Genomic DNA, 27,348 nt, shown 5'->3' on the forward strand with positions numbered 1-27,348 from the left:
ACTACAATTTCTATTGGAAGTCCATATCTTGTGAATACATTCTCATACAAGAATGCAGTTGTGGTTCTAGCATCATTCTTTTTGGTTGCCTTAGCCTCTACCCACTTGGTCAAATAGTCCGTAGCTACAATAATATATTTAGCCTAGTTCTATAAGCATGTGGTTGTATTGGCCCTACAAAATCTCCCCCATTTTGCAAAACCTCTAGCCCCCATCATTGGTCTTAAAGGCATGTTATCTACCGTGGTTGGCATTTTTTCTCGTTGGCATGCATCACACCTTCGAACATATTCTTTGGCATCTGGAAAAAGTGTTGGCCACCATATGCCTACCATTAAAATTGCTCTAGTGGTGATTTCACTAGAAAATTGACCTCCAGCTAATCCAACATGTGCTTGTTCTAGAGTGGGGATGTATTCATCTTCATTAGCACAAAGACCCAAATGTTGATCCTTTCCTCTCCTATACAATTGGTTCTTAATAAAAGCATAGTCTCTTGCTTCAGTTTGAATAGCTCTTTGGCGGCGTTTACTCATATCCTCCGGAAATGTTCTGCTTGATAAGTAAGTAACTAGATAGTCTCTTGCTTCAGTTTGAATAGCTCTTTGGCGGCGTTTACTCATATCCTCCGGAAATGTTGTGCTTGATAAGTAAGTAACTAGATAGTCACTCCACTTAGGAACAAGTGAAAGATGAAATAATGTCACATGAGGTATGGGTCATTGTTTCTGGCATTTGAGACAATTTTTCACAAATGAGTGAATATCACTTCTCATGGTTGGCCAAAATACTCCAAGTCTCAAGATCTGTTACATAGTTTGGTCTTTCGCAAAGTGAAGTCCCACTATGGTAATGTGTGTTGGACTTAGGTATTGGGTTTTATCCTCAAGATTAATACACAAAAGAAATATTCCGTCTTGATTTCTTTTGTATAGGCTTCCAACTAGTAATTGATACATAGCCAATTTCTCAATTAATCCTGGTGTAATAGGAAGTTGTATTTGAGAATCCACTTGAGCTATGGTCATCAATGAAACCATATCTTCTGACCAACTCCATAGGGAACAAATATGCATCTGGTAGATCATCTACCCCTTTCGATGGTTCTCCTGAAACAATCCTTGATAAATGATCTGCTCTTTGTTGTGTAGTGCCCTTTTTTTACAACTACAGTGAAATCAACTTCCAAAAGAATGATGAACCATCTCACTACTCTTGCTGTGTTGCATGGTTTGTTGACCAAGTACAAGAAAGCTTGGTGGTCCACAAAGAACACAAATTTGTTGGTTAATAGATAATGTCGATATTTTTTTACGGCATAGATCATTCTTAATCCTTCTCTTTTGGTGGTTGTGTAGTTTCTCTCTGCCACATTCAACTGTCTACTAGCATAGGAAATAGAAAAATCAATTTTTTCATCTCCTGGTTGAGCTAATATACATCCAATGGAAAAATTAGAAGCATCAACATGTATATGAAATATCTCATTCCAATCTGGTGCCTTCAATATTGGGGATGAAGTGAGAGCTTTTTTAAGCTTCATGAAGGATTCTTCACATTCATCAGTCCATACAAAGAGTGTAATCAAGCTATCCGTGGGTTTTCCAATTATAGCATACATGTAAATGATTCGCCTCTAATATCCACAATGTCCCATGAAAGCTTGAACCCCTTTGACAGTTGTTGGTCTATGCAATTTAGCAATGACATGAATTTTATCCATATCGGTTACTATGCCATTTTTAGACACTATATCTCCAAGAAATTTTCCTTGTCTGCCCATAAATGTGCACTTTTCAGGATTTAAGAAAATCCTATAAAGTCTACATTTCTCGAATACCTTTTTGAGGTGTTTAAAATAATCAACTCCGATTGATGAATGTTTTACATAAATCATCCATATATACTTCCAAGAAATTTCAAAGATATTCTTTAAAAGCATGGCTCATCAATCTTTGAAAGATGGCGAGCATTAGTTAACCCAAAAGGCATAACCCAATAGAAAAAAATACCCCATTTAGTTGCAAAAGCAGTTTTATGTTGATCTTTGGGATCAACCAAAAGTTGATTGTACCTTGAAAAGCCATCTAAAAAGCTGCAAGCTTCTTTTCCTGCAACTCATTCTAAAACATGCTTGGTGATTGAAAGAGGGTAGTCTAATGGTGGCTACATTCACTTTTTTGAGATTGACACACACAATCTTCATTTTCGATTTTTCTTGGGTACCACCACCAATCTGTGTGTTCAATTTCATAAATGAATTCGGCTTCCTTGAGCTTTTCTATCTCTTCTTTGATCTTTTTGGCAAAGGTTTTCATTATAAGTATATGGCATTTGTCTACTTGGTATGTTGGCAGATTTCTGGATCAACACCCTTGAGATCTTTATAAGACTAAGCAAAGATATCCTGATGTTCTTTGAGTAAAATTAGAAAAAAACTCTTCTTCTTTTTGAGTCAAGTCATTCGCAATGTAGGCAGGTCTAGGCTCTTCTCCTGGTTCAGCTAGATCTATCTTCTTTACATTTCTAGGTCTTTCAGAGGACTTAAGCATGTTTTCTTAGTTCCCTTACATGTTGTTTAACTATGATCTTTGGGTCTTGGAGAGTATATTTCTTGTAATGAGATGAAACACTCATTATATCTTTACTCTTTTCCTCGGTTGTTTCCATTTCAGTGGTATATATCTCCTTGAGAGTTTTCTTCAACTCTTAATATTTTTTCTTTCGTTCAACCCATGTCAGATGATTCAACATTCTGGCATTTAGGTTTCGATTGAGTTCCCTTTCCCATTTTCCTTGATGTTTTTGATGTTACTTGTTTGTTGTCTAAAGGATATCTACCCGTGAATTTGTCTCTGACACAATCATGTGCATCTATCTGCATCAAAAGCTGTGTTCTACTAGAAACTGATGGCATAGGTCTAGATTTCAAGTTCCTTGTGTGTCTTTTTCTTCTATACCATTTTTTCTTCCTAGGTTTTTGATTTGGAAAGTCAAAAAAAAATTCCTCTCCTCCTTTTATGAGTAATTTGGCTCTCACATGTTCTTTTTCTGACCCAGAATCATCAGATGTAGCTGAATGTTCTTCAAACTCATCAGTAGCATCATAATAGAGGTCTGAGAAGATTTGTTGAGCTTTTAGTAAGTCCTTGGGTTCCTAAACGTCATCTTCAATGTGAATGGTCAAAATCATTTGTATGGGAATTATGTCATAGCCATACCCATTGCAAAATTGAGTTGGCATAGACGTATTCACACACACATCCATTGTTGCCAAAATTTGAGTCCATTCGAATGGCTCAAACAAATGCTTTGGAAATAGTTCAGGTATATATGCTTCATTTGTGCAATCCCTTTCTAAGATACATTCTTCTCGTTTTAAACTCCCGTTTTCTGAGGCTCCACACATCCAAATAGGCATATCTTTGTTTAACCAAGACTAAAGCTTTGATTCAGCTAAAGAGACTGAGTCAAATTCTTGAATGGGTGTTTTTATTACATCTCTATAAGTGTGATCTTTCAAATTAACCCTTGTGATTGATCCCACTTGCTTCAAATACAAGTAATTGTTTCCCCAATCGTAAATGAGTTGTATTTTCCGCTTGAATGGTCTTCCCAAGATGATTTCATAGTTAAGTTTATTTCCAAAGTCCACTATTGCAAAAGTATGTTGATAATCAATTTCATAGGAACTCACTTTTTCAAACAGTACAAGGGTTTTTCAATGTGTCCGTCTGCCAATTGTAATTTCATTCGAGTTTGTCTAGTGGCTGGTTTTTCCCATGATTCCCATACTACCTTTGTATCTATGGATATGCCAGCTCCACTATCCAGTATTTCCATGGTTTCCACATCATTATATCTCACAGGAACGATTGTGTTTCCTTCTTTCCCCTCGTAGTATTCTCTGACTTTGTTCATAGGGACGGATCTAATCTCCTTGTTATCCATTCGTGTTTCAATTTCCCCAATTTTTTTGCAATAGCCCTATTATCCCCACCTTCTCTAGAGTTTTCTGTAAATCATTCCATAGATGTGTTCTAATTTTTAACAGTTCTCCCAAGGTAAGAGTACATTGAATGTTCGTTGACATGATTGAATGGATGTTCTCCACTTCCAAAGTTTGTTGCGCTCTTTTTATTTGAGTGGTTTTACACACTATAGATTCATCTTTGTTGTCTCCTAAGTAAGAGGGTAGTGTTTTTAGAGTCATTGGTCTAGACATTCTTGATGCTTCAAAGCCACAATCCCAATACAAGGATTGGATATCATTGTCCATATCAGGAGGTAAATGGTCTAGCCAAACTTCCTGTATAGGAGCTGACTTCAAAGTTATGCTCCCATCATTAATCTCTCTTAATTTTTTTCCATAAATGTCTTGGCCAATCTTCCTTCACAAATGGAATTCCATTTAAGGCATCTTCAATGTCAGGCACTATGAGTTTTGGCTTTTTAGTTTCAAGGTGGGGTTCTACCACCACTTGGGGTTTCTCTTTATTGGTTTCTACCACAAGCTCCTTGGGATTTTCTATACTCTCAACCTTGGGTTTTTGTTTTTCCAACATTTCTTGAGTAATTCTTACCAAATTTTGATAAGCTTCAAGCTTGGCTACTTCCATATTTGGAGAAGGATAGTTTTTCCATTTGTTTTCCATGTTTTGGCTTGCTTTAAGTCCCGCTTGGAAAGCTTCCAAGGCTGCATTGATTGGCTCAAAAATTTTCTACCAAAATTGATCCTCCAGATTTCATTGTGGTTTCTTTTATTTCACTCCCAGTTTCTTTCACTTTTTTTTGAAATAGTTTCTTGGCTTTTTTCTCAAATTTTTCCTTTTGTTTTATTTTTCTCATCTCATACCATTGACTTCTTCTTTGGTCTTTCGATCAATCAACGTACCTCTAGTGTGGGTGGGCTTTGAGATGTGTTGTGATGAGTGCTCCTCTGGTTCTCCCTTGGCTGGCGTAAAGAAATCTGTGATCTGTCTCTGAGATTGTCTCTCCCCTGATGTCCTCAGCAAGATCTTCCTAGGTCTGCGTAGCTCTAGTAGAAACAATCCGAGACATCTCTGATCCTCGTATCTCATGACTCTAGAAAATGGTTCAAAACCCTCTCTGGATAGACGGTGGAAGCGGCCTCGTATCTCATAGTATGTCGAGCAATGACATGTGTAGTGCAGCTCTGTCTCCAGCTCTAAGTGACATAAGTGACATATCCTAGCCCCTGCTGGTACTCCTCGAAATCGGCCAGTCTCAATCTGAGCTGATGTGAGGATGTGAGTATCTGCCCCCAATAGCGCATCATATCCCATGAGATAAGTGCATATCCATGTATGCAGGCCTAGTCATAAAATTGTCCTCTGTGAGTTGGAGAAGATGCTCTCTATAGAAGGCCATCTTCGTGCCCAAATCCTGTGTCAACTGTATCCATGTGCTCCCAATATCTAGCCGAATCAAATCCTGAGGTATGAGTCTGGTGATCTCTGTCTGTGTGAGAGATAGGGAGGGTGCATCCAGTGAGTATTGAAACAGAGGCCTTAAACCATGTGATTGAATAAACGTTTTCATCTGTCCATACCAGCATGTTGTATCGCCTTGTAGCGTTAGTTGTCGAGATGACTCCAAGGCAAGCCGATCATATTTGTCTCTAGAGAGGTCCTAGAGAGAGAGAGAGAGAGAGAGAGAGAGAGAGAGAGAGAGAGAGAGAGATGATTTTAACGTCGTCATAGATATTTTTCCCTCAGCCTTGAGCTTTTCCATTTTCCTTCAACCTTTAGTTTTCCTCATATATTCCAAAACCTCTGTTTTTTAAATGCACTCGTTTTCGTGTGCATATTTTAGCAACATGGTTGCCTCGAAAGCGCTAAAGCGCACTGTTTTTGTGGCTTGTGTGAACAACTATCCTTGAGGACATGTATGTGGAAGTTACAAGCATGGAATGTGACTTGGCCTTGCTTCGTTTATTGTTCTTAGTGTAGGAGAGCTGTTGGCAAAGCAGGTCGCATTGACTGAGGGCCACAAAACCAGGCTCAACTGTCTCTCTACAAGTCCTTCTTGGTCATTGAGCCAATGTCCACCTCCACGCGTTGGCATTTCTGTGAGCTTTGCAGCGTGTGATTATGCTGAAGCATTAGTTATGCGTGCATTATTTAATGGAGGCTTAGTTTTCCTCAATTACTTGTGACGAAAAACTAAGCCCCGTGTGATCACACTCTAACAGCGAACGTGATTGGGAAATGCATGGAAACTTTTGCAAAGACAGCAAGTCTCCGTGATCCTGAAAAGAATGGCAGTTTATTACGAAGACAAAATGAATAAACAACATGGTAGGCGCACTCACGTTCTCCTCCTTTTCCTTCTCCTCTCGTCTTCTGCTGCTGCTGCTACTACTACTTTGCAAGCCTCGCCTCAGGTCTCTCTCTCTCTCTCTCTCTCTCTCTCTCTCTCTCTCTCTCTCTGTGTGTGTGTCTCGCACGCGCGCGCGAAGTGTTGCGTTTGAATATTGTGGTAACACACACATCCCAGAGAGAGAGAGAGAGAGAGAGAGAGAGAGAGAGAGAGAGAGAGATTTATTTTAACTGGATGCAAGGATTGCTTTCTTCTCTTTGTGTGAAGCATGTGTATGTAAAGCGCTCTGTTATGTGCTCAACTAGCTGGCATTGGCATTCCCATATAGTCTGTGCACAAGCAAGGATAATCTTCATTTGTCGATGAATGTGTGGATCTTCAACATCCACAACTTGGGATCCGAAATGGATGTTCTTTTTGTTTGCAGGTGACTCTCATCGTTTAAGAACACCGGACACACCATTCAACACATTTTTTCAGAGAAACGTCAAGTGCTTTTGCGGGGGCATGTTCATTTCAAACAGCAAACTATGGATGTAATTGAGAGTACAAAGGTACCCAAAACTTACCTTGCTAGTCACTTCTAAATTGACACCTTGAACAATGACAACTGCAATTCAAACATAGATCGATTTCTCACGGTCATAAACCTGTGTTCATCCACAGGTAGAGGAACTTCGAAGTGAATTGGGTGCTCTCAATGAGTGGGAGAAGTTGTACTGCTCCGATGCATGCTTAAAACGCTACTTGCGAGCCAGGAATGGGAATGTGAGTAAGGCAAAGGGCATGCTGAGAGAAACCCTGAAATGGAGACAATCGTACAAGCCCCAAGACATAAAATGGGTGAATACTTGGCACCTTTTACTAAAATTTCAGAGAGATGTCACTTGCAATTCATAGCAGTTTGCTCTATCAATGAAACCAGGTTTGCAAATTACCATGTGGGGATGATGTATTGCACTTTAATTGTTTTTTGGCGTGGTTCGCCGTTCTAATGAAACCGATTAGCAAATCATGTGGGGATCTCAAGTTCAGAGTTATGGATCTTAATGCTAATATTCGGGTAATGGTTGCCGTATAACACTCAAGTTGCCTTGAACCACCCTAAACAATCTGAGGCTGAAAGTTCTCTGACCTATTAAGTCTTAATGTGGTGGATGGAAAATCTTATGATCCTTGACACAGAACACTTCAATGTTGGCATTTTGCATTGCAAGCATTTTATGGGAGTATGATGGCTCGACTCATTCCTGTATCTATCTTCAAATCATAATTATTAATCACATGCCATCCGATGCTGGAGTTCTAGTGTGTGACTTTGTCACTTACACATGCTTCTGGAGCTTAGTAGACACTATTGGCGGTTTGGGATCCCACTACTTAGGATTTAGACAAGATTGCTGGTCTTTTGAGCCCTGCAAGGATTTTTTTCACTGGTGGCTTTATGTGCTGCTTGTTGCTGAGACGGTTTTTGCTGTTTGCAATTGGACTTTTTAGATACTTGCATTTTCTTTATAGCCTCCCTATGTTTGGACTTTCCCAGCTAGGGTTTTAGAGGGGGTGTTAAAGAGTTTTTGAGAGTCATTTCATGGGTTTATGTCTAGATCTAGGGATGAGGGCTTCCTGGTGGATGTGCCGGGCCTTGTGAAGCTAGTCTCTCTTGATTGGGTCTCTCTCATTTTCTGAGATTGTGTCTGGTTGAACGAGATTTTACCTTTTTTTGGTCGAGCTTGGTAGCAATGCTCCCTCCCTATATAAAGGGGGCTTGAGATACCCTTAGGATCATCTGGTTTAGATTTAGCTGGCGGATCACTCTTGCATTAAGCCTGACAGGGCTTTCCCCTCACACACTCTCTCCTCTTGTCTTTGGATGTGATTGCTAAATAATTTACGATGATCATGATTCTCTGAGATCTTGACGGGGATAATGATCTGAATGTTCAGCAACTGTCGTCTTTGTGCAAGTGCTGGATGTGTGCATCTTAGTACATGCATACTTAGTACAACCTGGATGTGTGCAGCCTAGTGCATGCATACTTAGAGTTAGTGTCTACTCAGCTAGTTTTTGTCCTATGTATGTTTTGCAGGCATAATCAAGGGCGATTACAATTCTTTGGAGAGGGGGTTGCCCTTGCTGTCCTCCTCACTCGAGCTGGAAGAGCTAGAAGAACTATCAGAAGAAGAGGAAGAAGAACTGGGTAGTCCTTCAAAATGCACACGCTTCTTTTGCTTTCTTGTAGATGCAAAAGAAGATTGACGGCCCAAGTAACCGGCGTAGTCAGTCCCCTTCTTGCGTTTCTTCAATTGCTTCTTCGATTGCTTCTTCGTGTCCAAAAGCTGGCTGATTTGGGTATGAACAACCTCTTGAAGTTCTTCTTCAGTAAACATCCTCGGAGTAGGAGGTTTCTTGATTGCCGGTTTGATTGGTGGTTAGGTGGCTTTCTACCACACTGAGTATGCACTTCAGCCATGGATTGCTGTGTCAAAAATTTTGCAAACTCGGGATCTTTAGCAATCTGAAGCATCTGCTTTGTGCACTCGTCAACCTGTTGTCGACGTTGCATCTCCAAAAGTTCATACTGTGTAGGCTGAGGTGGCCCATACTCATCTTTTGCTAAGTCGCTTGAATTTGCCATATTGCCTCCTCCTGCCTCAGCGGTTGCAGAAGAGGTCTATTGATTCTTTTCAGAATCCGTAGGTGTCACGAGAAAAGGGATCGGATTTCTCGGTAGAAGAGAAATCATATGTGCTCTGATACCATTGTAACAAACTTTTTTTTTTTTTTTTCCGAGAAAGATCCTTCTATTAGTTAATGAAAACTGCCCATAGGGCTGCATCCACCTCTGCAAGGAGAGGGCTACAACAAGCATGATGGGGAGACTCTCCCAATGAAAAAACAACATATATACAATGAGGCTAAATCAAGAGATGGGAGGAGGGAAGAGCCACACAGGTGGACAGTAGTGCCATCTGAGCACCCCCTGGACTATGGTGTAGAAAGGCCCAGGGCGCCAGAGTCGAAGGAAAGCCTCACGACGCTCCCGCATGCGGTCGGAGCTACCCTGTAGTCCCTCAAGCTGTCCTCTGAGAGTGTGGATCAGCTCTAGCCAAAAGTCACGAACAGTCTCTGCTGGTGGCACAGGGCGAGTCTCAAAGATGCGGAAACAGCGGGCCCGCCAGATGAACCAAAGTGTCAGGCCACTGATGAGCTCCCAACACTCCTCTCTCTCACTGCACCACTCCTATGGAGTAAGCTCTGTAGTAGGCTGGAGTGTCGGTCGCCCCCCTGCATCACTATCATCCTGCTGGTGGAAGATAGCTCAAACTGAAGTGCCGGGCCGGTGAGTGTGGACCAGGCCGCTGCCCCCCAAGTGTACTGTCGAGCCGTGGAGAGAGCAGGCATCAGCCGAAGAACTCGTAGCCACACCTGCTGGGCCGAGGGACAGTCCCAAAGACAATGGCGTTGACTCTCCACCAACTGGTCACAGACTGCACATGTGGCCGAGAGACCACTATCACAAGCCAACTCCCTACTGCCGTGGCTCTGTGTGCAACTAACCACTGAAACAAAGTGACGCGCCTCGGCTGTCTGGAGTCCCACAGCCTCTGCCAAAAGTCTGCCAAGAACTCGACCGTGAGGCCCTCCTCCTGCCAATGATGTGCTGCAGCGGGGCGAGCCTCTCTCTGTGCTGCAAGTATATGACGTCCAAGCCGAACAGTGTACTGAAAGAAGGGGACTCCTGGGCGGTCTGCAGAAGAGAGGGGGTCCCTCCATAGCCACTCACCAGGATCCCACTGTACTCGTGCCAGTGGACAACACTCCCAAGCCCATAGCCTCCAGTGTCCAGTCTCAAGAGCTGCTGGGTCAGGGTCTATGACGCAAGTCCTCCCACAGATGCCCACAACTCGTATCCTCTGGAAACAACACTCTGCTACCTGCGGGGTCTCTACTGCAACTCGTTGTAGTCGTCCCCCACCCTGAAGCTCGAAGAACAGGGTTGAGACAGACTCTGAGCAGGCCCTGACTGAAATGAGAACCTCTAGTCGTGTGAAGGCTCCCATCCACCGGGGTGCTACTGGCTCGAGAGGCGTGAGCCACTCAGCTGGAACTGACTCTGAGATGTCCTGACACATACTCTGCACCCCTCTCATGCCCTGTAGCTGTAAACCGTGCACCTCCTCTGACAAACCTATGAACTCTAGCCAGTCACCTAGAGAGCGCGCTGGACCTGCTGCCATGGGACCCCAAGAAACATGAGGCCGACTCCCTGAGTGCTAACCATGGGGTTCCAGACGAGGGGCTGCCGTAGGCGCTCCTCCGTGCACGTCGGCTGTCTCTGCTCTAGGCCACGCCGTAAGAGCTCCCAAGATCGAAGCAAACTCACAGTGAATTGGTCCTCCAGTCTCCTGCTCAAACCAACTCGGCGCAACTCTGTGAAGATCCATCTGGTCAAAGGTTGCCAAGGGCCTCCTGACTGAGGCACCCTGGCACGAAGCCTCTGCAACAAGAACTCCTTCCAGGGCTCCTCGCCTGGAAGAAGTCCTCTGACGACGAACTTCCCAAGAAAGGCTCTGCTCTGCTGTGCTGGATCAATGATCCCAAGCCCTCCCTGAGAACAAGGAAGTGTGATGACTGACCAATCCACCTTGGCTCGGGCACTCTGAGTGTCACGATCTGACCAAAGGAAGTTCCCGATCATCCTCTCAACCTGACTGATACAAGAACTTGAGAAGATCCAGCAAGAAGTGATGTACCACATAGTCGCCAACAACACCTGGTTGGCAACTACTACTCTACCAGTCAGCGAAAGTCGTGCTGAGCTCCAATGTAACAGCTTTCTCTTGATGGACAGGAGAAGAGGAGCAATCTATTGCTTGGGGGACAAGTCCAAACCAACCTGACAACCCAAGTACCGAACTGCAATCCCTGGGGGAATCCACCTGAAACCCTCTCCTGGCATTCAATCTGGCACAGGAGCACTGCCAACCGAGAAAGCCACTGTCTTTCTCCAGTTGATCAGTGCGCCCGATGCACAACAGAAGGTCTCCAAAGCCTGCTCACATCTGTGTAGATTGGCCTCCTGGCCCTCTAAGTACAAGGCTGAGTCGTCGGCAAACTCAGCGTCCAGAAGCTCATCCCCCCGTATAGGGAGTGCTAAGCCCCTCAGACCAACATGCTGTGACACCAAAAATCTGCTCATCGCCTCCGCATAGAACAGAAAGAGAAAGGGGGCAAGAGGACAACCCTGTTTGACCGATCGTGTGAGCATGAAGCGCTCACCTCTACCTCTTGCCAAAAGCACCTGACTGTGAGCCTGTCTGTACAAAGCTGACACCCCTCTGATCCAAGCATCTGAGAAGCCCATCCTGCGTAGAGTGCCCTCTAGAAAGTCCCAGTCAACTCTGTCGTATGCCTTCTCAAAATCGAGAAGAAGAATCACAAGGTCCTCCCCACGGAGCCGTGCCAGGGCAGAAGCCTCCCAGAAAGTGAAGATGTTGTCAAGGATACTGCGCTCCTTGACAAAACCTGTCTGAGTCCCATGTATAAGGCTCTCCAAAAGTGGCTGAATCCTCAAACTCAGAGCCTTGGCAAGAATTTTGTAGGCTGAGTTGAGGATAGTGATGGGGCGCCACTGACGAATCTCATCCAAGGAGCCACCCTCCTTTGGAATGAGGTAAATCAGGCCCTCACTCATGCTATCCGGCATCACTCCTGCGTACAGAATGTACTGAAAGGCACTACAAAGATCTGGGCCAAGCAAGTCCCAGTACTCCAAGAAGAAGCTGGGAGTCAGCCCATCCTCACTTGGACAGCTACCACGAGGGAGGGCCCTAAGAGCCGTGTGCAGCTCCTCAAGCTGAAGAGGCATCTCTAGCCTCTGCCGCATCTCCTCAGTCACTAGACAAGGCATCTGTGCCCAAACCTGCTCCCTGTCGCTCCTGCCGCTCTGACTGGGGCTCAGCCGACAGTAACTCACGGTAAAAGTCAGTAGCAACTGCACGCATATCCTCGGGCTCACAAACAACTGACCCATCAGGTCTCCTCAACTGATTGACCTTGACATGCGAGTGCGGAGGTCCCACTGTCTCAAAGAAAGCACCTGTCACTCTGTCACCCACCTGAGTCCACTGAGATGCCTGTCGGTGAAAGGCAAACTCATGACGCTTCTCCTCTGTGCAAGCAAGCTCCTGTCGAGCCTGCTGTAATTGCTCCTCCAACCATGGACTGTCTGGATGCTGCTCCTGCATCCTCTGTAGTGAAGCAATGCCTCGTCTGAGACGCTGCTCCTCCTCCCTCGCTGCAGCCCGTTGAGCCAGATACTCCTGGAGAAAAAAGTGGCTAAGCTGAGCTAAGCTTAAGGCCACTGTGTCTGCAGGTAGAGCCTGGTTGTCCATGCCCTCTGTCCAGAGAGCCTCTACCCTCTCTCTCAGTGCTGAGTCCAACAAGACCCGCTCTGGGATGCGAAGCATCGTGCTCCCACTCCTCTGCCTGTCTGTCACTGTGAGGATCATTGGTGCATGGTCCGAGAAGGATGTCCCTGCCAGGATGCCCACTGATCCCCCCAAGTCACTGAAGTGGTCACTAGTGTAGAAGCGATCTATCCGCGATAGATTCACTCCTCCCACTCTGCGGTCCGATCTAGAGAAGGCAAGACTCTCTGGAGGCCTCACAAAGCCAGAATGCTCCCATGTATCCGAGACCCTCAAAGTCATACACAACCTCTCCCAAGCTGCTAACTCGACTCCATGCACAGTAGCATGGTTGCCTCCGATCCTGTCAGAGGGGTCCTCCAACATGTTGAAGTCCCCTCCTACACACCAATGGTCAGCCTGTGGCAAAGACTCAACAATCTGTGACCAAAACTCTGCACGAGCACTCGCCACATTGGGCGCATAGATGATCAGGAAGCCCACAAGGCCACCCTGAACCTGCATAGTAATCCACTGAGCCCTGCCTGGCACAATAATCCCTCTGCCCACAATGGCCTGCTGCAATGAGTCCGCAATAGTCATACATACCCCACCCTGGATGCCTCCAGGTCCAAAAGCAGCTGACCAAAAGGTATCATATCGTCCACGCAAAATCTGACCACATCGCCAAATGCGGCTCTCAGACAGATGGTGCTCTTGAAGCATAAGGAGATCAATCTCTACTCCCACAAGGCAACGCTGCAGCTCCCGACGCAATCGGCCCCGCTGTCGCTGAAACTGGGGCCCACCTAATCCCTGCACGTTCCACGAGACTATCCTCATGGGGAGCGAGAGAGAACAGAGGCTGCCGCAGCAGCAAGACGGGCTATCTTCGAGGCTGGCTTGGATGGGGAGTAATCCGCATCCGAGCGTCCTCTAGATAGGCGAGACTGCAGTCAGTGCCTAGCCCAAGCCTAGGCAGAGCGAGCCATGCGTAAAGCAACCTCCTCTGTCCAGGAGTCCTCATGAATGTATACATAGCAAGGCAAACACTGCGTATCAGCAAAAAAGTACACCACAATGTGCCTACATCCTGCTGAGTCTGGGGGTGTCACCGCAAACTTGGCCAGTGGCCATAAAGTCTGCAACAAATCTGTAACTCCAAGTTCTCCCATGTGGTGAGAGAACTCGAGAACCTGTGTATGCAACCATCCCACCACTGAGTGGAGGGACCACTTTGTCTCGGTCCTACCATAGAGGGGGAAGGAGAAACCAACTGCTGAGTCCAAGGCCTCTGTCCCCCTAGCGGCGAGGAACAAAGCATGGACCCTGAAGCAGGCTGCCTCGTGGTCTGCTGCGGAATTGCCGAGAAAGCGAGTGAACCCGTAGTCGAAGAAATCCCAACGGCGTCGGAGGTCTATGCTCGTCAGACCACGAGGGATAGCTGCAAAGGAAGATGTCTGAATTTGCAGAGGGGGCCGCAAGAAGGGCTGACCCTCCCCCGCTAGGCGACTCGTGGCAAAGGCGCTGCCAAGAGATCTCCTGGCCGCCGCCGGCGAGGGACCAGTCTCTTGAGTCGACTGTGGTATTGGAGTAGGAGGGGGGGGAGAAGGAGCTGGGGGGGGGGGGGGGGGGGGTGGGGGGGTGGGGAAGAAAAGTGGTGGGGGGCGACAGAGGAAAAGGGGGGAGGTGGGGAGTGGACGGGAGCAGAGGGCGGGGGGGGGGGGGGGAATGAGGAGGGGGAGGGGAAAGCTGAAGGAGGGGCGGCGGGCGAGGGTGAAGCGGAGGTGGAGGTTGGCGTAGGGGACTCCTCCTGCTCAAGAGTACCAAAGCGGTTCCCCGTGGGAACCCACTGTTGCTGAGTAGGCACCTAAGGGCCACTCTGAGTGCTAGGGTGTCGCTGTGGCCCCTGGCGTCGACGGCCACGGGCCTGCTGCCACCCCTCCTCCGCTGGAGCCCCAGGCTCGGAGGGTGGCTCTGAATCTGTGCGCTGTGCCGCTGGCTGAGGCTGCGGCCCAGCCTTGGCAGGCTGAGGCTGAGGCTGAGGCGTAGGTCGTGGCCTCCTCCGTGGACAGGCCTTCGCTAGGTGGCCCATCTGTCTGCAAATGAAGCACTGGTTCCGGAGACCCGAGTACTCCACTCTCTGTCTAAACCAACCCCCACTCACCCGAGGCAGAAGGATAACCTTCGGGAGCGTGTGGGTATCTCTGACCAAAACTCGAACTGAGGGGATGCCAGCCGCCTTGGCAGCTACTGATGTTGCTGTATGAGGTGTCTCCAGGACAGTCCCGATGGCGGAACCAATCCTGGAGAGAAGTGGTAGGTACTCCCTGCGTAAACCCGGAAAGCAGACTGAGATGGGGATGTTTGCCTCCTCTACTAGCACATCCGACGTCGGGTCAAAACCATGTCGCCACTGTCGAAAGTGGGCGTGCGATGCTCGGATGGCCAGTGGACTCATAGCTATGACCTTGGAGGCCATCTCGGAGGTCTTGAACTCAATCTGGTAGTATCCCCGTCCGAGAATCTGGACATCCAAGATCTTGCCCACCTTTGCGAGAAGGCGGGCCTGGAGAAGGTCTCGTAGCTCTCCTCTGCTAGGTCGGATGCCGAGAACCTTGCAGATGACCGAAGTCGCCTGCAAACGCTCTACCTCTGCGGCAAGGCTCGCTTGCTCTGTCGGCGAGAGAGCAAGTCGAATGGTGGGCTCAGCGGGGTCGGGCGAGGGGGCTTCAGGCGAGTCCCTCTGTGGCAAAGCTGGAGCCTCCATCTTTGTCTACTGCTGTGGCGTAAGAAGAGGACGACGGGCGGAATTTGCAACTTGGCACACACAGCACTGCCCCACAATGGACTCAATGCTGTTGGTACCAACTGGGAGGAAAAATAAAAGCAGGCGGCGGGTGGGGGGGCGGGGGGGGGGGGGGGGGGGGAAATGCGGGAGCGCTGGTAGCAAAAGGCGGGGGCGGCAGCAGGCGGGAATGACTGCAAAAGGGTAGGGCAGCTGGCGGCAGGGGCGGAAAACGCGGGCGGGGCTGCAGTAGCAGCAGCAGCGCGCGCTGCTAGAGCTGGGTTAGGGCAGCGTGTGGGCGAGCAAAGCAGAGGGGGGGGAAGCGAGGGCTAGCGGGGGGGCAAGCGGGCAGCGCTGGGGGGGGGGGGGGGGGGGAGGGCGTGGGTGTAGCGGCAGGGATATAGCAGCAGCGAGCTCCAGTTTCCTACCACTGTAACAAATTTGGACACCCCAAGTCTAGATTCTGTCGTGACACAATAGAGATTCCTTAAAAGCAATTCACAAATTAAGAGAGAGAGTCAACACGACCTGACGTAGTTCCGTGCGAAGAGACATTGGCCCAAAGATTGGCGCCCCTTTCGGTATTTCTTTTATGTTAATCTGTGAGCAAAGTACAACTTCCCGCGGGTGCTTGCTCTTAGACTTTGCGTCTAGATGCTCTGAGAAGTGAGCCCCCTTGGGTCACTTATAAAGATTACAAGGGTTGCTAAAAGCAGAGGCCCAAAAGCATTAAACTCAAAAGCATTAGGGTCCCAAATCAACTGGTCAAAAATCTGACAGTAAAAGCAGCAGCGCCAATTGCGGAAATCCGTACAGCCAGGCCACGTCAGCAGCCAGCGTAAAACGTGGAAGTCCGTACATTCTACCACGTCAGCAAGTCAACGCAAACTGTAGAGTTCCGTATTGTTGCCACGTCAGCCAGTTAGCGTGAACTGCGGAATTCCGTACAGCCCTGTCCGCGTTAGCAGAGGTTGCCACGGCAGCTGCCACTCATCAATTTGTGACAAGTATACCTTGTAAGTTTTTAAGAGTCCCCATGGCCTCACTCTGCAGAGCATCTGGACACAGAGTCTGAGAGCAGAGGACCCTGGAGAGTTGTACCTTGTCAAGATCAATAATTAAAGAAATACCAAAAGGGGCGCCAGTATTTGGGGCCAATGCTTCTGGGCGTGGAACTCCGTTGTGCCGTATCGACTCTCTCACTCTCTATTAAAATCTAGTGATTTTGAAGTTTCTATTTGTGTTGCTATTGATTTCTCACTTGGAGTATCCAAGCCTGCTACAAGTAGATCAGCCCTAGCGTTTTTGCATCAGATCAACGAGTGTTTTTGCATCAGATGCCTTCACCCAACAGACACTGGTGGTGCTCATGTGCAATTAATCAGAGGGTATGCAACTACACTTAAGTGCCTGGACATGCATGTGCTGCGTACAGGCTCACAAAGGTGCCAAAACACTTCCTAGGTTGTCCTAAACCCTAGAAGTAGGAGTTACAGCTTTTCCACAGCGGGCATGTGCTCACACTCAGACTCTGCGTCCAGATGCTCTGAGTTGTGAGACGCCTGCTCACATATTTAAAGGTTACAAGGGATGCCAAAAGCAGTGTAACAGACTTGGACACTCCAAGTCAAGAATTAATCACGACAGCACCAAATAACCACTTCAAAACAATTCACAGATCACAATAGATTTGCACTGGCCCGACGGAGTTCCATGCCTAGAGATATTGGCCCCAGAGACTGGCGCCCCTTTCGGTATTTCTTTATGTATTAATCAGATCAAAGTACAATAGAGCGGTTAGGGTTTCACTCTCAGACTCTGTGTCCAGATGCCCTGCAGAGTGAGCCCAAACCGCTTATTTATTGTTTACAAGGGATGCCAAAAGCAGAGCCCCAAAAGCTTCCAATCAAAAGCAAACTCAGTTTCTCTCACAAGCCCTCTCTAGGACTTTAATAAAAATAAAGCAAAAGTTTTATCTCTCTCTCTCTCTCAGTCAAATTGCGTAGCCAAAAGCTGAAATTCAGCGCTGCAATTTCCGGAAATCCTGCCACGTAATCAGGTGGGAAATCATCGTTGCTGCACTTTTAGGGTTAGGGTTAGGATTTCTGCTGTTTTTAGTTTTTGGCAGATTTTAGGGTTTGCAGGTTTTAGGGTTAGGGTTTGTAAATTTAGGGTTTTCAGCAGCAGTCCGGGCGAGGGTTTCCCGCATGCTCTCGGGCACACGTCATCACTTTGTGACATACCCCCCTCTTGAAAGCATTGTTATCGCCCTCAATTACGCCTGCAAAACAGACAAAAGCCATAAACCGTCTTAGCAGACACTGACTGTTAGTACCTACGTACTAGGAACACACATCTAGCACATGTACCAAATCGACAGTCACATCACAAGACATCACAGGACATCACTAGACATCACATGACATTCAACATTCATTCGAATCTTAGACCATGATTTATCGGCTATGGGAAATCCGATCCGAATTTTTTTTTCCACGGCACCTATGGCTTCAGGCAAAGATCAGTCGACTCCCTCTGCATCCGGAGATGCGGGAAGGGATCAGAACAAAGATTCAAGCAAAGATTATGGCCCGCCTCGGCCTACTCAGGCGGAGCGTCGAGAGATGGAGCGTCGTCAATTGATCGGCGATGCAACAAAGATGATGCTCAATTTTGCGAAGGACCCAAAATTTGCAAAATATATGAGCGAGACTTCTTCCAGGAGGTGCATGCGCAGTGGCAGAAAACCACAACACCACCCCCAAAACCCCTTCTGCTTGCAAGAAGTATTCAGAGAAGGAATTAGAAGAGGTGGTTGATGCACGGATTGCTCAGCTTTTTGACGCGCAAAACAAAGCTAAAAAGCACGGCAAAAAGTAGAAGAAAGGCACTGACTTCCCACGTTATTTGGGTCGTCAGTCGACATTTGAAAAGGCAAAGAAACAGAAGAAGCGTGTCCGATTTGAAGGAGTACCCAGTTCTTCTTCTGATAGTTCATCTGGCCTGGCGGAGTTCCGTGCCTAGAGATATTAAATTGTGAACTGTGAATTGTTTTGAAGTGGTTATTTGGTGCTGTCGCAGTAGATTCTTGACTTGGAGTATCCAAGTCTGTTACAAGCAGAGCCCAAAAGCTTCTTTTAAAAGCTGAAGACTTAAAAGCTTTCATAAATAAAGCCCTCTTAAAAATAAAGCAGACTCTTTTTTTCTCTCTCTTATGCTTTTATAAAATAAAGCAAAAGGCTTCTCTCTCTCGGGGTCCTACTTACTAGACCCAAGGGCTACAAGTAGGGAGGTTGTGTCACAAATGTATGAAGTGGCAACAGGCCTCGGACACACAGTACACGTGGCAGACTGTACGGCAGCAGCGTATGGCAGTTTTGGATTTTCCGGTGCAAAACCCGCTGACAGGATGACATGGCATCCGTATGGATTTCCTGCTTTTGCATAGCTTTTTGATGACGTGGCAGCGTATGGAAACCCTGAAATTGCGCTGGCTGCTTTTATGGCAGCTTTTGGGCCAGTTGCTTTATTTTTAAAAGCTTTTAAAGTTGAATGCTTTTGGGGCTCTACTTTTGGGCATCCCTTTTATCAATAAATAAGTGGGCAGGGCTTCACTTCTCAGAGCATGTGGACTCAAAGTCTGAGAGTGAGCACCTACCCACTCTCTTGTATTTTGAACACAGATTAATACAAAAAGAAATACCAAAAGGGGCGCCTGTCTTTGGGGCCAATATCTCTAGGCACGGAACTACGCCGGGCCGTGTCGACTCAAGTGTGAATTGTGAACTGTTTTTGAAGTGAATCTCGCTGTCGCGGTAGAATCTTGACTTGGGGTGTCCAAGTTTGTTACAGTGGTATCAGAGCGCGGCCGATTTCTCTTCTACCGAGAAATCCGATCCTTTTCTCGCGACACTTATGGACTCCAACAGAGATCAGTCGACTTCTTCTGCATCTGGGAATGCGGGAGGAGATCACGAAGAAGATTTTCATGAAGAGTACGGTCCACCTCGGCCAACTCAGGCTGACATTGAAGAGATGGAATGTCGACAATTGGTTGACGACGCAACAAAGATGATGATTAACATTGCGAAGGATCCAAAATTTGCAAAATTTTTGACTCAGCAATCCTTCGAAGAAGTGCACACCCAGTGGCAGAAGTGTAAGGTGCAGCGGAATGAATGTTGTTTTTTCTCAAGATTAGTGATCTATATTTGCTCAAGGTTCCTTTTAGTTCTTAGGGAAGGGAGAGCCTTCCGTTCTTAATGGAAAGTGCTATGATCACAAACAAAGTGAATGGACACTGTGCGTGCAAGTGAATGAGACTGAGAGATAGAGAGAGAAGAGAGATACGACACCAGAGACGTTGTAAAACCCTCCTCCGAAGGCCCCACTCTCGTCGGCGAGAGTGGTCTACTTAATGATTGCACAAAGTGGTACAATGCGTATGCAATGGATTGATGCAACTTGGGATATGCCGATGACGACGACTTGATGGCTGAAATCTGTGATCTTCTAATTGCTGATTTTCATGGCTGTTTCGGTGGCTGAAAATGACTGTTTACTGCTGTCCTTATGGCTGAAAATGAATGGTTTCGTCGGGGTTCATGCTGATGACAAAAACGTTGATGTGCTTACACCATGTGGCTGCGTTTGTAGGCTACTATCGCATGCTGAAAACTCTGGCAATTGCAGGTATCCAAGGCTGGAAAACGCTGAAATATGCAGGTCTTCTAGCGTTAGTAATCTGCTGAAAAAACGCTGACTATGGCAGTGGAAAAACGCCAGGCATAGCAACTTGATAGCGATGCTTTTGCTGTGGGAGGAAACGCCCAAGGGAGGGAGAGGATGGCGATGGAAATCTGTTGGGAATGGGAATGCCTGAGATCTGGAAAGGCCCGGCGAAGATGGTTATCCAAAAATGATGGGGAGGTACTGCTTAGAAGTTGCCTGTTGAGCGGGAAGCTCCTGCTGCCTCTTCTGTCAGAAAGTGCTAACTTGGGTTTGCTTATATATTAACTTAGCAAAATTGCCCTACCTACTTTTGTTGGAAAGTCACTTAAAAATAATAAGTGAAAATAACCAAAAATAGGGAAAATAAGCCAAATGCATTGGAAAATTCCTCTGACTGAATCTGATGGACTCTGAAGGGAGTACTGATGATCATGCTGTGTGCAACCGGAGGATATGCATCTACACTCAGTGATTGGGCATGGACGGTCTACGAATAGACTCACAAAAGTGCCTGATCACTGCTAATCTAAACTGACTGAACTGTCGGGAACCTTGCTATGGTGTAGCTTGTCCACGGACACATAGGGTTGGGATGTGTCACGTGACAAGAAGGCTACAAAGCCACCCATCAAACCGGCACTCAAGCAACCTCTTTCTCCAAGGATGTTTACAGAGCAAGAATTAGAAGAGGTGGTTCAGACACAGATCAGCTGGCTTTTGGACGCGAGCAATAAAGCCAAAAAGCATGACAAAAAGTAGAAGAAAGGAACCAACTTCCCGGGTTATTTGGGTCGTCAATCTACTTTTGCATCGGCAAGAAAGCAGAAGAAGTGTGTACGATTTGAAGCTCTATTAGGGGAGATGAGATGCTTGACGCTAAGTTTGCCGACGACTCAAGCATGTACTTGGAGGGCTATGAGGCCAGTTTGCACAAGTGTGAGTAAGCCCTTGAGATGTTTTGTTGTGCATCAGGGGCATTGATCAACTAGAGAAAGACCGTGGCTTTCTGGGTTGGTAGTGCTCCTACGCCTGATTGGTCACCAGGCGAGGGCTTCAGGTGGATCTCCCCAAGGACTTCTATACGATATCTGGCTTGTCAGGTTGGATTTGTCTCTATAGCAGTAGACTGCCCCCCTCCTATCCATCAAGAGGAAGCTGCTACATTAGAGTTCTGCAAGGCTCTCTTTGGCTGGTAGACTGGTAGTGGCCAACCATGTGTTGTTGGCTACTATGTGGTACATCACGTCTTGTTGGATCTTCTCTAGTCAGCGGGCAAAGTGTCCTAGCAGGTCATCACCTTACCATGTTCCTAGGGAGGGCTAGGGATCATCGACCCAGCACAGCAGAGCATAGCGCTTCTTGGGAAGTTGGTGGTCAGAGGACTTCTTCCAGGGAAGGACGTGTGGAAGGAGTTGTTGCTACATCGGATTCGTGCTCGAGTTCCTCATATGGGCGGCCCTTGAAGCCGGTCTATCAGGTGGATTTTTAGAGAGGTGCGCCGGGTCGGCTTGAGTACGAGTTGGGAGGACCACTTTACCGCAAGTCTGCTTCCGTCCTGGGATCAACTGAGGAGCGGCCTGGAGCAGCACCACCCCACTTGCATGGAGGAGCGCTTGAGAAAGCCATTGGTTTATGGTTAGCACACAGAGAGGCCACTTGGTGGGCAGTAGGCCTCATGTTTCTTGATGCCCCAAGGAAGAGGGTCCAGCTTGTACGTTTGGTGACTGGTCACAGTTTTTCGACCGTCCCGAGGAGGTTCAGGTTCAGAGCATCAAGTTACGAGGCATGAGGGGGTGCAGAGCATGTGTCAGAATATAACAAAGGCTATCCCAGCTGAGTGGCACACCCCTTTAGAGGCCGTAGCTCCCAGGTGGATGGGGGCCTTCATGCGCTTGGAGGTCCTCATTACCATTAGGGCTTGCTCGGAGACAGTGCCCCCCATGTTTTTTGAGATTCAGGGGGAGGGCCAGCTTCACAGAGTCTCAGTAGAGGTGCCATAGATTGCAAAGTGTTGCTTTGAGAGGATTAGAGTTGTGGGCATCTGTGGGAGGAGTGACCCAACAAATCTTGAGTCAGGACACTTGCGTCTTTGGGCTTGGGAGAGCCGCTTTCTGGCACGAGTGCAGTGGGACCTAGGAGAGTGGTTCTGGCGGGATCCTTTCTCTTCAGTCGACCACCAAGGGACTCCCTTTTTCCAGTACATAGCTCGTTTGGGGCGACACATACTGACATCACAGAGAGAGGCTCACCCAGTTGTTGCACTTCACTGGTAGGAGAAGGGCCTCACAGCTGAGTTCTTGTCAGTTTTTTGGGAGCGGTTGTGGGACAGCAGGCAGTCAAGGAGAGTTACTATGTTTTAGTGGTTGGTAGCGCAAAGGGCTACAACAGTTGGGAGTTGGTTGGTACACAGTGGCTTCTCGGTAGCATGTGCAGCCTGTGGCCATCCAGTGGAGAGTGAGCTGTTAGGTGCAGAGGAATGAATGTTTGCGCTTTGCTCAAGATGAGTGCTGTTCCTTTTTGTTCTTATGGAAGGGAGAGCCTTCCGTTCTTAATGAGAGAGTGCAATGATCACAAACAAAGTGAATGGACACTGTGCGTGCAAGTGTATGAAACTGAGAGATAGAGAGAGAAGAGAGATACGACACCTGAGACGTTGTAAAACCCTCCTCCGAAGGCCCCACTCTCGTCGGCGAGAGTGGTCTACTATTGATTGCACAAACTGGTACAATGATGATGCATGTAATTGATGCAAGTCTAGGCTACGTCGGTGATGACGACGGGGATGGCGAAACCGACCTAAGGGCTGAAATCTGCAATCTTTTATCTGCTGTCCAAAAACGCTATGGACTGAAATCTGCGGCAAATCCAAAACGCTGGTTTTGGGGCTGATTTCTGCCGATCTTTGTCGCTGAAAATCTGCAGGTCTTAGGGCTGAAACTGATGGTATTTTATGGCTGAAAATCACCTGCTACAATGGTCCAAAGGCTGAAATCTGAGGCTGTTCTTGCTAGGACCAAAAACGCTAGGCATGGGGGATCTGCTGGCGATGGCAAGGGCTGAAAACACTGGTGTTTGCAGATTGCCGGCGGTGATGCAAATGCTGAAAATGCAAGGTTTGGGATCTGATGGCGATGGCTACCTGATGCAAAAACGCCAATGTCTGGAGTCTGCTGATGAGGGCGATGACCTCCTGCTGAAAACGCTAGGCTGATGCAGATGAGGGCGATGATGCCTAACGAGAAAAACGCTAGGTGCTAAGTCCTTTTTGCTTGGAGGGGAGACCACCAAGTTCTTGCTTGAGAAGTTGCCTGTTGAGCTTGGCTCCTGTTGCCTCTTCTGCTAGAGAGTGCTAAGTCTATTGTGCTTATATACAAACTTACTCAATTTGCCCTACCTACTTTCCCACAAAACTTAAAAATAATAAGTGAAAAATGTCAAAAACAGGAAAAATAGGCTAAATGCACTGGAAAATTCCCTTGAAGGATTTTGATGGGAATGCTTATGATCGTGCTGTGTGCAACCAGAGGATATGCATCTACACTAAGTGTCTGGACATGCACGGTCTGCGAACAGACTCACAAAAGTGCCATATTACTTCCTATTCTACACTGACTTGACTGAATTGAACCCTTGTCGTGCTGCAGCTTGTCCACGGACACATAGGGTTGGATGTGTCACGTGACATTGTTTGTCGGGCTATCCCATGGTTTGGCTCTGGTTCCTCTGGCTGATGCCCGACAGTACACTTGGGCCCAACACTCCACTTTGAGCTGGCTTCCACTAGCAATATGATAGTGATCCAGGAGTGTCGACCTATATTGCAACTTGCCACAGAGATCATCCCTCAGGAGTGGTGCAGTGACAGAGAGTGGTGTTGGGAGTTCATTTGCAGCCTGACACTCTGGTTCATACGGCGGGCCTGCTGCTTCCGCATCTTCGAGGCTCGGCTGTTCCACCTGCAGAGATTGTTCGGGACATTTGGCTTGAGCTGATACACACACTCAGGGGTCAGTTTTAGAGACTTCAGGGCAGCTCCGACCGCATGCGGGAGCGCCGAGAGGCTTTCTTGCGACTATGGCGCTCAGGGCCTTTCTTCACCATGGTTCAGGGTGCGCCTAGATGGCAATACCGGCCACCAATGTGGCTTTTTTCTCCTCTCATCTCGTGATTTAGCCTTTATTGTACATATTTTTTCTCACTGGGAGAGTCTCCCCATGCTTCTGTTGTTGCCCTCTCTCGTAGAGGTGGTTTGTAGCCTTCGGGCAGTTATCATTAACTAATGGACTGATCTCTTTTCTTGCAAAAAAAAGTTCGGTGATTTTGAAGTTTCTATTCGTGTGTTGCTATTGATTTCTCGCTTGGAGTGTCCAAGCCTGTAACAATGGTATCAAAGTAATCTTCTGAAACGAAGACACTTGGAGCTTTACATCTGCTCCTCAGTATTGAGCATTGACGATTTAGTTTCTGCTTGTTATTTTTTTAGGAGGATGTTGCAGTTGAGTCTGAGACTGGCAAGATGTATAGAGCTGATTTCACGGATAGACTAGGGAGGCCGGTGATCATCATGATCCCAAGAAATCAGGTCATTTTTTATGAATCTGGGAATTTCAATCTAAAGCCTAATTGCCTCTACCTTTACTCACTCGGCGTTTTTGAAATGCAGAACACCACTTCTCATGAGGGGCAGTTGAAACAGCTGGTTTACACAATGGAGAAGGCCACATTATATTTACCTCGAGATCAAGAGCAATTTCTGTGGATAATTGACTTTGAGGGTTGGTCCCTTTCAAAAGCCTCCCCACTCAAGACCGTGAGGGAGACGGCACACATTCTACAAAACCATTACCCAGAAAGGCTTGCTGTTGGTGTCATGTTGAATGCACCCAAGATATTTGAATATACTTGGAAGGTACTCCTATTCCTAGGAGGATTAGGCAGTGCTTTTACTCGTTTCTTCGAAACATAACAATTTTTTTTTCCTGTCATTTGTGCAGGTATGGAAACCATTTATTGATCCAGCAACTTACAAAAAGGCCAGGTTTATCTACACAAGTGATAGAGGCAGCTTGAAGACGGTAGAGGATGTTTTTGATCTGGAGAGCATAGGATTTAACTTCAAAGACGAATATAATCATTCAGAGTTTGCGAAGTTAATGCAAGCGGATGATTTAAAGACGAAGTTGTTTTGGGAACAAGCAAAAGGCTCCGAGCAGACAAACGGTGTCACTTCGGAGATCAGAGAATAGAGATTTATGAAGATTACTGATAAGCAGAGCACTTGGCTGGGGGGAATGGGTGGAAATTTCAAATAACCCCTGATTGAGAGATTTAAACATATGAGTTTTAACTGGGCATTCTAACCATGAGATTTTTTGGCAAAACAGCCATGTTGTATGTCTGAAAGAGATTGGAATGCTTCAACAATGGAAGTTTCTTCGATTTTCTGGAATCTTCAACTTGGCGGTGTTTGCCCCTCTGCAGTTATCTATTGCACCCAGATAAAAAAGGAAAAGGCTGGAAACTTTTGTTACAGGGGAAGGAAGGCTAATTGCTGCGAGCCTCCAGTAATTATTGATTCGCTTGGCAGAAAGGACAGGAAAAGTTTTACATTCTAGGCTTAAAATTCAAGTGTTAGATTGTTTACAAACCGAACCTTTATGAGTTTTTCTTTCTATTTGAGGTGCTTGTGCGCTTGTGCTTTATTGAAGAGCTAGCATCCCCAAAGATTTGCCGCTGTAGAGCTCTACCCAGTGAAGAATTGAGCTCACACATTTTGCAGGCGCACCCAAACCAATTGAGCTACTGCTTAGTGGTGACGACTTCATGGTGAACCACAAAGGTGCAAGGCATATAGAGGGTCTTGTCCTTCTACTTGGTGGATCCATCCATTTTACTTCATTGCTTTGAAGTTTCTTCTCATCATATAAACTTCTTCTAAAGGCCATATTGACCTATGAGACCAAAGAGTTACACATGATCGTGGTGAATTTGATACAAGGTCTCCATAAAAAGAAAAAAAAAACTAACTAAACAAAAACACTACTAGAGCTATAAAATCCATTTTACTTCATTGCTTTGAAGTTTTTTCTTGTCATATATATATATATGTGTGTGTGTGTGTGTGTGTGTGTATTAATGTCTTCTAATATTGACCTAGAAGACTAGAGAGTTACATCGTGGTGAATCTGATACAAGGTTTGGATGAAAAGAACGAAAGAACTAACTAAACAAAAAGATTGCTAGAGTTGTAAAAGTTGGGTGTCAAGAGCTTGAGAGGTACATATATAAAAGGTGGGTGTGTATCTCAGAGAATAGTTACAAAATGATGGGTATGTGTATCCGAATCGAGAGATGGCTCACACCAGTTGTTGCATGATCATGTCGATGTCCTCCATGGTGGGAGAGTTTGCACAGGGTGTCTCCCATGTGTCGACAATATAGATCTGAGCCTCGACAACAACCTCCTCCATCGATGAGAGGATCCCCTCATCTTGGGTGTCTTGGATCTCCCTAGCTTTGTTGCTAGATCACTCAGTATTCCTCTGCTATTGATGTTTCCTATATCCTCCTCATCTTGGGCTATCGATGTGTCCTATATCCTCCTCATCTTGGGCATCTTGGATCTCCCCAGCTTTGTTGCTAGATCACTCAGTATACCTCTGATAGTGATGTCTCCAGTATCCCTCCTCTCTGGCAGTATCCCTCCTCTCTGGCTGGTCTTGTCTCAACTCAATCTCTAGATGGAAGAACATTGTGAGATGTTTCTCGGTGTGTGTCGTTGTGTAAGCTCCTCTCTGAGTAAACCCTGCTCGATATCGCCAAATCTCCAGTAGATATAGGCCAAGACATCTCTGATCCTGGTATCTCATATCTCTAGATAGAGGCCCAAAACCTTCTCTAAAGAGACAGTGAAAGCAGGCATGTATCTCATAGTATGTTGTACAGTGGTATATATAGTGGAGCTCTGTCTCTGGCTCTCTTTGACTCAGCTGGCACAACTTGTCCTGCCTCGATATGTTGTACAGTGATATATATAGTGGAGCGCTGTCTTTGGCTCTCTTTAACTCAGCTGGCAC

At 46.7% G+C, this 27,348-nt stretch overlaps 1 protein-coding gene across 2 annotated transcripts; it reads left to right on the top strand.

Annotated features, from left to right (window-relative positions):
- Positions 1-6,277: 6,277 nt before the first annotated feature.
- On the top strand, positions 6,278-25,965 carry LOC147429030 (uncharacterized). Of its 2 annotated transcripts, none has more exons than XM_086494914.1 (6): positions 6,278-6,406; positions 6,770-6,896; positions 7,009-7,185; positions 24,756-24,854; positions 24,936-25,181; positions 25,267-25,965. In XM_086494914.1, exons 2-6 carry the CDS (start codon positions 6,873-6,875, stop codon positions 25,516-25,518), a joined length of 798 nt encoding a protein of 265 aa, XP_086351040.1. In that variant the 5' UTR covers positions 6,278-6,406; positions 6,770-6,872; the 3' UTR covers positions 25,519-25,965. The 2 variants fall into 2 exon arrangements, with proteins under 2 accessions (XP_086351040.1, XP_086351041.1); XM_086494915.1 differs by having other exon boundaries at positions 6,388-6,501.
- The last annotated feature ends 1,383 nt before the right edge of the window (positions 25,966-27,348 follow it).

The sequence above is a fragment of the Adiantum capillus-veneris genome, chromosome 22 (assembly GCF_014529385.1).
Source record: "Adiantum capillus-veneris isolate H3 chromosome 22, ASM1452938v2, whole genome shotgun sequence".
NCBI lineage: Eukaryota > Viridiplantae > Streptophyta > Polypodiopsida > Polypodiales > Pteridaceae > Adiantum > Adiantum capillus-veneris.

Bases quoted from the DNA above. Each gene is read 5' to 3' on its own strand.
- LOC147429030 (XM_086494914.1), top strand. From the start codon at position 6,873: ATGGATGTAATTGAGAGTACAAAG. The intron at 6,897-7,008 runs GTACCCAAAACT...GTTCATCCACAG, and splicing joins ATGTAATTGAGAGTACAAAG to GTAGAGGAACTTCGAAGTGA. The intron at 24,855-24,935 runs GTCATTTTTTAT...TTTGAAATGCAG, and splicing joins TCATGATCCCAAGAAATCAG to AACACCACTTCTCATGAGGG.